A 13238-nucleotide genomic window follows, 5' to 3' on the forward strand; every position below is an offset into this window, starting at 1 on the left:
TCCGCTCCCGGCCCCCGCGCCGAGAGCCCGGGCGCCTCGGCAGGACGCTGTCCCCGGGGCCCTCGGCCGCGGCCGGAGCCTGCGGTGGCCGTGGGTGGGAGGCCTTTGCCCCCAGGGCAGGCGGCGGGGCAGGAGTGGCCTGAGCTCTCCCTCCCGCCTCTTCCAACAGGCAGACAGGTTCACCTGCGTCTGCTACAGCTTCTCTCTTGGTAAGTGGGCTCCTCGCTCCCTGGGCCCGAGCCTCTCTCCCCCGTCTTCCCCTTTCCCAGCCCGGCCGCTTCCCACGGGGAGGAGCTGGCTGAGCACGGGAGCCGTGGGGTCTTGTCCTTCTTTCATCTTCGTGGCAGTTCTCTGGATCTTGAGCCTATCTATGGTATGTGGGCTTTGGGCAAACTCAGGCTACTTAGGCAGTTGTGACACCAATGACAGCTGGACACTGTGCAACATCTCTGCCATCATCGCATAGTGCATCTCAATCTTATTGCTCCTCTGGTGCATGTGCAACCCCAGAAGTGCAAACACCTCACCAGGCTCTGATCATGCCTGGGACGGTCAGGGATATAGGGCCCACGCTGGAGGGTATCACACCAAGCAAGCACCTACTCTTTCTGCACCAGCTTGCTATTCTCCAATGCAAATCTTGTGGTGGGAGATGAGGGAAGCTCCTTTTCACCCCATGCTCCTATGAGATCTCCCGATGCCTGGTTCAGGCTGCGTGGGAGTCTGAGTCTGGGCTGTGCTGGTTGCAGTGCAGGAGCCGGTGCCTCTGCTGAACAGGATGCCTGTGGTTATGGCACTAGCGCTGGTCATTGCACTCCTGGCACTGGGGATTTTGCTGCTCTTCATGCTCTTCAGGTCAGTATGTGCCTCACCTCTCCTGCTCTCTGTGAGGCATCCAGCACCTTGCACTGCCAGGGGCTGTCCAAGGGAACCCTGAGATAAAGCAAGGTGGGAGGCAGGGCTGTTACATGAGCAACAGCCTCTCCTCTGTCTTTCTCTTCTGCTGGTCTAAGGGCCTGACTTGCTGTTTTGCAGGCGAAAGTACAACAGTTCAAAAACCTCGGAGAACAACAGCACTATCCCCCTGCGAAGATGTAGAGGAGGTACAGTATGAGCAGAGGCCCTGCATGCCTTGTCTGGACAGGCTGTCTGTTAAAAGCACAGGCAGGGTGCTTACAGGCTCTGTAAGGTCCTTACAGGAACAAGGGGATCAGAACTGGCTGGCATGGGGAAAGGGACACCTCCCAGGAGAAAGGGACATGCACGGAAAGGGACAATCTAGGCTTTGGTGGGGTCCTGGCCACCACAGTGCCAGCTCAATCCCAGCTGCAGAGCTCCAGGGCCAGCCATCAAGTGCGTACTGACCTCCTGGCCTCGTGGTCTCCATAGGTGTGTGCAAGCTGAACACACAGATCCCGGTGGAGGAGCTGCTGGAGGCTCTGAAGAGGTTTAAGAGGGAAGAAATAGAGGCAGAGCAGACAGAAGATGAATCAGTTGACAGGCATGGTGCTGGACGTCTGAGAGAGTATCAGGTCTGGTTTAGCTTTGCTTTCCCACCTGGCTGCACTGTCCACCCAGCCCTCACCCTTTCTTTGGGTGTGTGATGCAGTTGGCCTTGGCCAGTCCCAGAACACATGCCAATGCAGAGTGGGCTTGTCTTTTTCCTCTGCAGCAACTGTCCTCCACTTTGTTGCATCCCTGCGATGCCGGGAAGGAGCTATGTAATCAGAGCAAGAACCGCTACAAGAGCATCATCCCATGTAAGCAGAGCTCTCCAGGGGCTGGCACAGGCACTTGGAGGTGGTTGGGCTGTACAGTGTGCTGGGCTGGTGTAGGTCCCCCTCCAGCTCTTCAGCAATGCTGAGCTCCTTGTCTCACCTTCTGTGGCCACTGAAACCCAGAGGGATTTTTCCAAAATCATCATGTTGGCCCCACTGTTTGATATCCAGTTGGAGAATCCTTGTTCTGCCCCTCAAATCTCCCTGCAAGCTTAATCATTCATCATTGTATTCCTGTTCCTCCTGTTAGTCATCGCTGAAGACTGCTGTGTCCCATCCAAAGGTGGCTATTTGTGGGAAAGCAGAGGGAGTGACCCAATTTCTATAAAAACTTAAAGCTCCTCTGGGGGCCACATGGTGTGGACATTTGGCTATTGCATTAACAGCCTTCCCCAAAAACACATTGCATTTCCTGCTGTGCCATGTCACCATTCATCTCACCGGCTGTTCTTTACCTTTGAACATGTCCTGAAGCCTGCAGTGCTGCTGAGGAGGGAGTGGATGATCCTGGACGTTGCTAAATTACATCCCCCTGCTTAAAAAGTCACTTCGTTGCTACCCCAAAGAGACAGTCCACCAACTCCCACCTCCCTTCTCTTTCAGACGACCACTGCCGTGTGGTGCTACAGCCTTCTGACATGGGGAATGGCTATATCAATGCCAGCTACGTGGATGTAGGTAGCGAGGAATTCCTGCCCTGGGCAGGGTAGAGGTGCCTGGGCAGAGTAGGAGAGGTGCCTGGGAGCACTGGGTGAGGACAGTCCTGCTCACACGGATGGCCCCGAGGTCTGGCACTTGCTGGCCCTCAAGTGCTGGCAGACCTTGGGATGTCACTTTCCTTGTGTCCTCTCTGAGCTGCCCGCAGTACTCTGGGTTTGTGTGCCATTCTCACCTCTAACAAAAGGGGACCTGTGTGAGGGGGCAGGAGTGGAGGAACAGCCCCTGGGTACCCACTCTCCCTGCTGGACAGGAGTGGGTGCTGTGGGACACGCTGTTCGAGGGCTCTGGTGCGTGTGGGGATGGGTCCTGTATTTCATTCCCTGTTAAACGTTTAACCCACATGATGGGAGCTGTTTGAACCTCTCCCCCACAGAGCTACCGGAGTCCACGCTTCTTCATTGCAGCTCAAGGTAGGTGCTCCCAGCCCTCATGCTCAGGAGATGCTAGTCGCTGCCCTGAGCACTTCGGGGAGTGGGGAAATGGGACAGCAGCTTAGGAGCTGTTAATGGCTCAGTCCAAGGCCCTGTGTCTCCTGCGCCTCTGTCTCGGACAGTGGTTACGTCTGATGCAGGGTGTGGAAGGCCTCAGTGGCCGTTTGGCAGTGGCCAGCTGGAGCTGGTCCCTGCACTGCCCAGGCTGAGGACGTGGTCCTTACACTTGCAAGCCTGTTTTTTTCCCTTTGGTAGCTGGCACAACAGGGACAAACCTGCAAAAGCCTGACACGTCTGCACTCAGTGCACTTGGAGACAGGCTCCTTCCAACAGTGCAAAGTGGGGATAGGTTAGTCTGCTCTGTGCAGTATGCGGTGAGGAGGTCTCAGGCTCCTTGCAAAGCTGCAGAAATGCTCTTCAGGAAATAGGATCCTATATGTGGGAGCAGCTCACAGTCTTCTTGAGGCTCTGGATGGGGAAGCCCCTGAAGCAGCAGTGAATGTCTGACATGTCTTGGGTCACCTGCCCTCCCTCTTCCTTGTCCCAATTTCTAACACAGGTGATGAAGCTAAGGTGCCCAGCACCCCCTGCCAGGTGCTGCTGTGCCCAGGCTGTGCAGTGTTAGTCCCCAGGTGGAGGGAAGCTCAGGGCTGCTTGTAGCCTGGGAACATCTGAGTTGTGCCTGGGAGCAGCTATACCCCCATGGCTCAGACACTGGTACAGGGCTCTCCTCTTCCTCCCCAAGGGCCCTTGCCTGGGACCGTGGTGGATTTCTGGCAGATGGTCTGGCAGGAGAAGACCTCAATCATTGTGATGCTGACGGGTTTAGTGGAGCAGAACAAGGTAGAGAAACCATCTCAACCTGTGCTCAGCTTGGGCCTCCCCAGAGCCCAGGCTTCCTTGGCTGCTTTGCTTTGGTTTGCTCCCAGTGCAGCTTTCAATGAGGGCAGAGAGCAGCTCCACATCACTGCTGGCTTGCAACACTCCCCTCATGAGTTTTCTAGTGCTTAGAGGTGTCGCTGCTGTTGACAGACCAAGTGCGAGCAGTATTGGCCAGAGCAGGAGCAGGTCTACGGGGACTTCACCGTGACACTTAGCAACACCAGGACCACCACAGGCCTTGTCACACGTATCTTCTGCCTGCAGAAGGTAAGCCTGGCTTGTAGCTGAGATGGGGATGCAGGATGCTTTTGGGTTTCAGCAGCTCATGGGACCTGTCAGCCAAGAGACGCTGTGGGGAGCCCTGTCTGCTCTCCGCCACTAGCAGGTCAGCATAGCTGTCACTGGATGCCATGCCAGGGCATCGGCCCCAGGTTTCTGTGCCAGGCAAAGGCAATTGGTCAGCTCCACTGGTCACCCCAGCTGGGTCTGGACTGAAGACACATATGGGCAGATTGTGCATCCTTGAGAGCTTGGATGAGGTGATCAAAAAGGGTATAAAAGCAGTTAAAGGGTATAAAATGGCATCTCTGTACATCCAGGATGATGGCACAGGTGCCTGCCTGTCAGCTGAGCCAATCTGCAGAAGGTCCACATTGAAGCTCCATGGTCACTTACAGCTGCTAAACCTGAACAGATAGTTTATGGTTTAAGATAACTTACATAATGACATTTCTCAAGATGGGTACTTCTGCTGAAGTTAAACCTCACATAAAAAGCAGAAACTGAAGGAGCTGCAAGGAGGGGAAAACAGGTACAATATAAAGAAATTGCAGTTATGCATATTCTTGTCTTTTGTCTTGCCCAGAGCAAAGTGTAGCTGAAAAGTAAAGGTCCAAGAGCACCTGCTGGTGGGACATAGCAGTTCATTTGTTCAGGCCAAGTGAAAGTGATGTTTACAGAAAAATACATCATGGGCTGGTAACAAAAGTGGCTACATTCACGTCAGTGCAGTAGCACCCTTAGGAAATACCTTATTTGGGGAAGCCAGGGCTTTTCAATGACTATGGAAACACGATTTTTTTTTTTTTTTCCCTCTGGGGCACAAGCTGCATTCACTGCCCGGAGTTCACTCTTCACAGCACAGGGAAGCAGAGAACAAAGTTAGTTGTGTGGCTGTGTGCTGGGTGAATTTGCCCTTTGCTGTCCGATGAGCTATAGTGGAGCAGTCATTGTGGTGGGCTGCTAGGGGAACACTGTGTGGTGGTGTCCCCCTGAAGTGGTTTTCTCCACTGCTCACTACTTGTTGGCATGCAATTACTTCACACAAGTTTCCAGGTTGGTTCCTGCTCCCTGCTTGCAGCCATGTCTCCTTCTTTGCAGGCAGGATGTGCTCTCCCAAGAGTGGTGGAGCAGTTTCACTACCTGCTGTGGCCAGACCATGGCGTCCCCAGAAACCCTGCCCAGCTCCTGGCCTTAGTGGATGTGGTGAACAAGAGGGGGTTGGAAGTGCCTACTGGACCCATGCTGGTGCACTGCAGGTACTGGGCTGGGAGTGCTTGGGTGCTGGGGCAAGGCTGGCCAGGGCAGCACTGACCACCAATTTTCTGTGTCCTCAGCGCAGGGATTGGGCGCACAGGTACCTTCATTGCCCTGGACTTCCTCCTGAAAATGGGGAAGGCTGAGGGGAAGGTGGATGTGTTTCACTGTGTGCAGAGGCTGCGGGAGCAGCGGGTCAGCATGGTGCAGACCAAGGTGAGGAGAGTTACCTGTTCCCTGCACACTGTCAGGCTGCAGATCTGCTTCCCACCCTTCCCAGGGATGTGGCATGCAAAGCCACGCTGGCCATGCTGTTCATGGTCTAGCCACAGAGACTGGAGCTGCCAGGTGATGGACACTGCAGGATCTTGTTTTCAATGCTATGTCCAAACCTAGTTGGGATTCATGTTACCCTGAGACCCTCTGAGGTGCCAGCAGCATTCATAGGCACCAGTCATCCTGGTATAGAAGGGCTGTCCTGTAGGCAAGGAGCATGAATGAGAGTCCACATTTCCTTCAGGTTTTCAGGGTGTCTGCCCCCGTGGCATCTTCTGGGCAGCAGTCTCCTGACCTAGGAACCACATCCCCATGGTCTGCTCAGTGCTGGGACCCTTTGGAGGAAACTAGGTGGGGCAGGACCATCCAGCTGCTTGTAGTTCACTGGTTTTCTGGGTTTCCTTCGCCAGGGCAGGGTTCTGGTATGAAATGGAGCATTAAACCACAGAAGATGGTCTTGTCTGGGTTTTTGCAGTTGCTAGCTGTTTCTCAGAGCAGGGCTGCCTGCATTGAGAGGTGTCTGGCCTCAGGATCCTGCAGAAGGCAGGTGAAGGATGGGCCTGGCTTATTCCTGGCACAGGTCGATGCCAGCGAGCTGGTGGTCTGGAGACCCAGGGCTCCTCATGGAGCTGCTCCAGACTGTGCAGCTGACCCGTGTCCTCATGCAGGAGCAGTACACCTTCCTGTATGAGGTGCTGCTCGAAGGCTTGCTCTGCGGCAGCACCGGGGTCCCAGTGGAGAACATCACCAGCTATGTCCACCACCTTCGAGAAGCTGAGACCTCAGGGCACAACAATGTCCTTGAGAAAGAGTTCAAGGTACCATCAGGCTCTGGTGCACTGGGTCTGGTGCTGCAGGGGGCTGGTCTGTGGTGCCTCCCCCCTACTGCTCCCCTCCCCAGGAGGAGCATTTCTCTGGGGTGGCTGAAGGAGGGGAGGAGCTGACAGGCAGGACTTGCTTGGCTGAATCATCCCTACAGGCCCTGCAGAAGTTTTCTGAGTTGTTCCAGCTCCTGCCATGCAGAGAAGCAGAGAAACCCAGCAACCAGCCCAAGAACCGCAAGCCAGGGATCCTGCCAGGTACCACTGGCAAGGGTGGGCAGCCCCTTGCTCTGTGACCCAGCGCCTGCGAGCCGCATGGGGGTGACGATGCTGCCCTGCTGCTTCCCTCCCCAGCACCAAGCCACTGACAGGTTCCGCCCAGGGTCCAATTGTCATTTTCTAGTTGGTAATAAATATAGATTAGGCTGATCCCTCCATGGGAGCAAGACCCCATCCCTGCTTCCTTCTGGGCTTGCTGGAGGAATACATTCATGGGGTACACCTGGGATAAACATGTCCCTGGGTCTAATCTTTCCCAGTGGAGGACGCCAGATGAGGCATCAGGGAGCAATGAGGAGGGTGGACCTGCTGTGCCTCTATGCCTCTACCCATGAGGTTTTGGACATCCCGTGTCAGGCAGCCCTGAGCTGTCCTGGCCACGGGGCTGGCAGTGCCTGTTCATCCAAGCCTCTCCAGCCCGTGCTGCAGGGAGCCCCGCGGACCCCACTGCTAGCAAAGAACGCCCCATGCCACTGTGTGGGGACAGGATGGCTCATCATTTCTCTCTCTGCCCCTTGCCTTCACAGCGGATTCCTGCCGGCCCATCCTGATGTCCTCACTGAACGCAGACGGCTCACCCGGTTACATCAACGCCGTGTTTGCCAGCGTAAGGCTCCAGCCCCAGCGGAGCACCGGTGGGACCTGCTGAGAGCAGCAGAGACCCCTCTGGGCACCAACGCTCAAGGCAGGGGTAGACCATGCCACACTGGTTTGGTGTCCCTGAGGTGTCCCAGCCCTGGGTCTTCTACACAGTGACTACTTCCTAGCGGCTGGGGCCCTGCTGCCAGGAGATGGCCCCCGTGATCAGCCTAAGCCTTGCCTGCACAGGCAGCTCAGCAGGCTGCAGCACGGCTGCTGGCTTTTGCCTGCTGGGAGCAGAGCCCAGTTGTGATGAGCTGAGGGGGTCTCTGAGCAGGGCTGGGGTGCCCGGCATCTCCTCAGGCTCTGCAGAGCCCTGGTTGTAAGGGAGGCATGGAGCAGTTCCTGCTGTTGGAGGGGCTCTCAGGGGGTGGATTGTGTGACCTTCTCCTCCCCCACACCCCGGTGTGTTTTGCAGACGTACACCCAAGAGGACAGACTCATCGTCACCCAGCTGCCTTTCCTCACCACGCTGGTGGATTTCTGGGCTCTGGTCTGGGATTACACCTGCACATCAGTGGTTGTGCTGAACCAGCTCCAGGAGCTGGACAAGGTCAGCAGCCCATGTGCAGCCCTCTCCTCTCCCGGCTCCCCGTGAGGCTGGGCAGTGTGCTTTCCGCTTTTGCCCCCACACGGCTCTTCTCACAAGAGCCCTGCTTGCTGCAGGAGCCCACTGCAAGCTTGTGGGCTCCACCTGGGAGAGCCCCGAGGACAGTCCCAGTACCATGGCACTACAGTGGTGGGGTGTTCCCAGTCTCACAGCAAGGGAGCATCCCTCGGGTTTTGCTTACCCCTGCCCAGGTGTCCTTTCTGCAGGAGTGTTATCTTTCTGGCTGCAGCACCACGGGTTGGTCCCCAGCAAATGGCAGGCAGAGCACCCACATGCACACTGTGGCTTACGGGCGAGGGGCTGGTGTGAGCACGCCCATGCGAGGTGCTGAGCTCTGCCACACGTGGAGGTTGGGGCTGTGTGTGATCACACGCGTGTCTCACCCCCAGACATATGTGGAGTTCTGGCCCACCCAGGGCAAAGCTGCCTACGGCCGTTTCCATGTCCACCTGATCTCAGAGGAGCCCGGAGTTAGCTTCACAGCCTGGACATTTGCCCTCACCAACAAGCAGCAGGTGGGCTCTTTGCACAGAGATGGCAAAGTCCTTTGAGAACAACCTTTGCAAGAGCTGGAAGGACTGGCCAGGCTCCAGTGTCAGCAGGCTTTGATTTAGGGTCCAAGTCACAGCTAGGGGTGGTGGTCAGAGGGATCTGATGGGATCCTGGAAGGGCAGTGGCCACAGCAGGGCCCCTTGCCTTGAGAAAGAGGTTAGTCCCAAGAGGGTGAGGCTGCAGGCAGAGGTACATTTGTGTACCTTCCTAACTTGGAAGACAGGAGCTGTGGATAGAGTTTGTGCATCTCGGTGGTGGTTCGTGGATGGGGACAGCTATTACAGGTAGCTGGATGCTGGACTGACATCAGTCTGAGCTGCACCTGGTGCTCAGCTCTTATCTTGTGCTCTGTTCATCTGCTGATCTCAGAGCACTCAATGGAGAAGGTCAAAGTCTGGGACTGGGCCATCCCACTGTGGAGCTGCTCCCTTGATCCCGTGTGCATGGCTGAGCCAGGACTGACACATGCTGTCCCTCCCTTCCCTCCATGAAGCCAATGGGTTTCTTCTCTGTCCAACTCACTGTCTTTCTTCCCCACTAGCCCAAGAAGTCTGCACTGGAAGTCCAGTTCTGGCAACTGAAGGACTGGCCCATGAAACAGCGTCTTCCCCCGCAACCTGCCACCATCATCAGCCTGTTAGGGAAGGTGGAAACACGCCATCGGCAGAGCCAAGATGGACATATCCTCGTGACCTGCTGGTGAGTGATGTCTCTTGAAGGAGCAGCCTGTAGCACAGAGCTGGCTCAGCCCGGGCTGCGTCAGTGAGCTTGGGTCACAAATCCGTCTTGGGTGGGTGTATGGACATGAATTCAGCTGTGTTCGGGGAGGAGGGCTTCCCTGTGGAGGCTGGCTGGATGCAGCATCTGTGGACAAGGTCATCCTGAGAGCCTGTATGTCTAGTGGGACACCTCTGAGGCTCATCCCTGCCAGGTGATCCCAGAGCAAGTGACTCTCCCTTTGCTTTCCTCCACAGGGATGGTGCCAGCCGGAGTGGGATCTTCTGTGCTGCTACTTTCCTGTGTGAACAGATCCAAAGCGAGGGGCTGGTGGATGTATCCCAGGCTGTGAGGATGCTGAAGAGGCGGCGCAGACATCTGATTAAAGATGTGGTAGGTGCTGACTTCAAACCCAGCCAGGATGGCAAGACCAGAGCAAGAGCCATAGCCTGGACTGTCCCAGCAGCTGCCGTAGCACCTCTGTGCTCAGAACATCCTGCGGCCAGCAGAAGCAGATGAGACCTCTGAAAACCCTGTTTTTTGCTGCTGGCACATACCCACTCACTCAGGGCAGGTTCTGCAGAACCAGATGGGCACTGAAGCACCCTGTGGGCTGCATTGCCCCTTTCTGGTCCACCTGGCCTGCTCAGCAAGGGCTGTACTGATGGGTGCTCAGGTGCCTGTCCTGCACCCACATCACCACCTAGTCTGGGTGCTAGAGGCAATCATAGTGTGAGCACCCTGGATGGGAGCGAGTGGCAGGTGCTTCATGGCATGGATGCTGGCTCTCCTCCCAAGACCAGCTGCCTCCAGCATTAGGGTAGACGAGCTATCAGCTACTGGAGCACATGCCTGTGATTCCTCAGTGGGGGAAGGTGGGCTCCAACTGTGAGGTGGAGAGTGGGCTCTACCTGTGCCTGGCTTGCTCAGGAAGCTGTTCGCAACCAAGGCTGGCCTTCTACTGCAGGTGTTGGTGTACCAGGTTCTCATGTGCATCCTTCTGTCCACAGGAGCAGTATGGGCTCTGCTACGAACTAGCCCTCAGTTATTTGAATTCATTTGAAACCTATGGGAATTTCAAGTAGAGGCATGGCCACCGCCCATCTCTGGCCATGACTTCGACTCTCTTGACAGCCCTCCATCAGTAACAGTGGAAACCAGAGGAGATGAGAGGGGTGTGCACAGCCCCAAGATGCTTTACTCCCCTGAACAGCCACCCCAAGGGTCCTCTGTGGCTGGAGAGCACAAGCTGGACTGTCTCCAAATTGTGGTCAGGCTTTGAAGCAGGAACCTGACCCTTTGCCCAGAGTTTGCACAGGAACTTACATGGAATCACAGCCTGAGTATGCAGACCAGAGCAGAGGCACCAGGACTTGACCTGTCTGTGCCAGGGATGAAGATAATCAGCTGTCCCATCCAGGATCCCTTGTGCCTTCAGGTAGCCCCAGGGAAAGTGGGATAGCTCCACCAACACGCAAACTGTGTTTTGCCAGGGGAGCATCAAACCGCTGTAAGATCCATGGGGCTCAGGAGCACAGGCTATCTGTCCTACTTTAGCATGAAGCCCAAGGCCAACAAGAACCAAGGGAGGGACAACCCACAATCCTGTAGGGCTAGCCTGGTCCTTTCCACCCCACACAATCCCTTCTGGGAGCTCCATCTTCCTGATGCTGATCCAGGTGCCACAGCCCTTCCAGCTCCAGAGACACTCCATCACTGGCCTGCCTGGCTGCACCATGGCAATCCCAGGTTGTAGCAGCTCAACTTAAATATCCTGGATGTGGTTCTGGCAAGGGCTGCTGCACCACAAAGGCTGGTTCTGCCTTTGCTGCTCAAGGGCAAAGGGCCTCAGAGCCAGGACTGACCCCATGGCTCTGTTCTGTGTGTCACCAATAAAGACTCTGTGCTGGCCATGGTGGTGGTAACCTCTGATCTTCACTTTTCTTCAAGGTTTGACCTGGCACAGGGGCTGCAAAGGAGCTGAGAGCACACAGGTCCCTCAGCTCTGGCCACAGCATAGGCACAGAACACACTCCTGCCCAAGATGTACATTGAGCGACAGCACCCTTCAATGATTCCCACCATGCACCCCATCCAAATTCATGAGAGCTGCCCAGCACAGCCCTAGAGGTCGGAAAGGCTGTCAGGCACCACCTGGGGACATGGAGTCACAGCAGCCCTTCTCGTGGCTTCCCCTCAACAAGGTGCAGTTAGGTCCCTGCAGGGCGATGTGACCCCACAAGGGCAATGAGGGGACCAGGCAGGAGCTGCAGCCCCCTCCAAACCACAAGGCTTTATTGATTGTCCAGACAGAGCAGGCAGTCATGAAGGCATCCCAGTCAGGCCAAGCTCCAGCAGAGCCCTGGATTTGGCTGAATATCAGCAGACAGAGCGGGGAGGGGGGTTGGGAGCACAGGACATGGCAGGAGCATGGACCATCGCTCAGCCTGAGCCCATGTGAGTCAGGGACTGTGAAATCTGGCATACAATTCCTGCTTCCAGGAAAGCAAAAATGAAAACAAAGCCTAAAAAAAGAACTACAGAAAGTTGCATTCAAAGGCCTTAAAACAGCAGTAAGTGAAAGCTGGGAGGTGAAGGGAGTGAGGAAAGAAAGAACTCACAACCCTCCTTGGCCTCCTGTTTTCCTCTTGCTCTGCTGAACTGGATGGGACTGCCAGTGCTGGTCATAGTCACAGGTGAGCTAGGGGGCCTGGCAGCCATCAGCACTGAGCTGGGGTCATCCTCCCAACCTTCTCTGCTCCCTCACTGCTCTGAATGTCTCCTGTGGTCCTGGGAAGGGGCTGGAGTGACTGATCTCCAGCCTGGCCACCTTTACCTGTGGAGACCAAGAGCAACCAGGGTAGAGGCTGCTGCGTGCCCTCAGCTGCGTGGGGAGCTCACGTCACCAGAGCTGCCTGCACACATGAGTGTCTGAGACAGGCTGGAGCACAGGGCAGTGCCTGCCACAGCCTGACTCCTTCGCCCCAGCTGTGCCCAACCACAGATCCCCGGAGGTGCCCACCGGTGCCCAGGTGAGAGCAGCAGTCCCTCAGTCTGACCCTCCTGAGACCCCTCCCAGCAGATCTCTCCCCTGGGGGGGTTATGACACGGCCATGGGTCCCTCAAAGGGCTGAGCCATAAGCCACCCTTTGGGATGCTTGGTTTTGCTCTTGCCTGCCTCTGCTGCAGGCTGGGAGTGGTGCCTGGAGCCATGCTCTGCGGCTGCGTGCAGCTTAGCAGGCAGAGCCATCCTCACTGTCCCCGGTATCGGAGGGCTGGGGCAAATGGGGAGACATGTCAGTGAAGACTATGAGCAGATATTTCTCCTGAGGGTCAGGCTCTCCTGGAAGATCTCTGCTCTCCTCCCAGTTGCCACCCAGCCCTACAGGCCTTTCTGCGATGGGGGTCCAGAGAATTGCATTTTCCTACCTTTTTAATTATCCTCCTTAGCTTTGCTGGGCAAAGACTTCCTTTTCCTGGAAAGGCAAAGGAGAGCCCTGAGCAAGAGACTGGCATTGCCCATGGCCCTGCTGAACAAGTCCCCTTCCTACTCACCTGCAAAGCACAAACCACAGGATCCCTGCAGATACGAGGAAGAGTGCCAACAGCACAACCACCCAAATCACAGTCCCATGCCATGGGCCCAGAGGCTGCTCTGCAACTAACAAACAGCCAGGAGTGGGTGCCACAGCCTGGGCCATGTTCTGGCACTGACCCCAAAGATGGCAAAGGGTGTGTGTAAGTGTGTAGATGTGTGTCTTGGCTTAGGTTTCTTCTGAGATAGAGGATGACCCCATGTATGGGAAACGAAAGGTTTCCTCTGCCCCCCACAAGACCCCACGGCTCCTGTGCTCAGCCAGCTCCTCCCCGTGGGAAGCGGCCGGGCTGGGAAAGGGGAAGACGGGGGAGAGAGGCTCGGGCCCAGGGAGCGAGGAGCCCACTTACCAAGAGAGAAGCTGTAGCAGACGCAGGTGAACCTGTCTGCCTGTTGGAAGAG

At 56.2% G+C, this 13238-nt stretch overlaps 1 protein-coding gene and 1 long non-coding RNA gene across 2 annotated transcripts; one reads left to right on the forward strand and one right to left on the reverse strand.

The window, feature by feature from the left end:
- Positions 1-169: 169 nt before the first annotated feature.
- On the forward strand, positions 170-10326 carry LOC104833279 (receptor-type tyrosine-protein phosphatase T-like; the record flags this gene model as incomplete). The annotated part of the gene is made up of 19 exons (XM_010569864.1): positions 170-209; positions 750-855; positions 1036-1103; positions 1390-1532; positions 1673-1760; positions 2382-2452; positions 2872-2908; positions 3675-3772; positions 3962-4078; positions 5192-5349; positions 5428-5563; positions 6292-6441; positions 6603-6702; positions 7251-7330; positions 7781-7915; positions 8362-8487; positions 9066-9223; positions 9499-9676; positions 10252-10326. Coding segments are annotated over 19 exons (2064 nt in total), but the record flags the coding sequence as incomplete, so codon positions are not given.
- A 1304-nt stretch (positions 10327-11630) lies between these two features.
- On the reverse strand, positions 11631-13232 carry LOC104833274. The gene is made up of 4 exons (XR_774506.1): positions 13187-13232; positions 12797-12902; positions 12671-12717; positions 11631-12077 (listed from the first exon to the last, which is right to left on the reverse strand). It is a non-coding gene; the product is annotated as an uncharacterized LOC104833274 (long non-coding RNA).
- Between the last annotated feature and the right edge of the window lie 6 nt (positions 13233-13238).

The sequence above is a fragment of the Haliaeetus leucocephalus genome, unplaced genomic scaffold, assembly GCF_000737465.1.
Source record: "Haliaeetus leucocephalus isolate CR32 unplaced genomic scaffold, Haliaeetus_leucocephalus-4.0 Scaffold278, whole genome shotgun sequence".
Classification (NCBI taxonomy): domain Eukaryota; kingdom Metazoa; phylum Chordata; class Aves; order Accipitriformes; family Accipitridae; genus Haliaeetus; species Haliaeetus leucocephalus.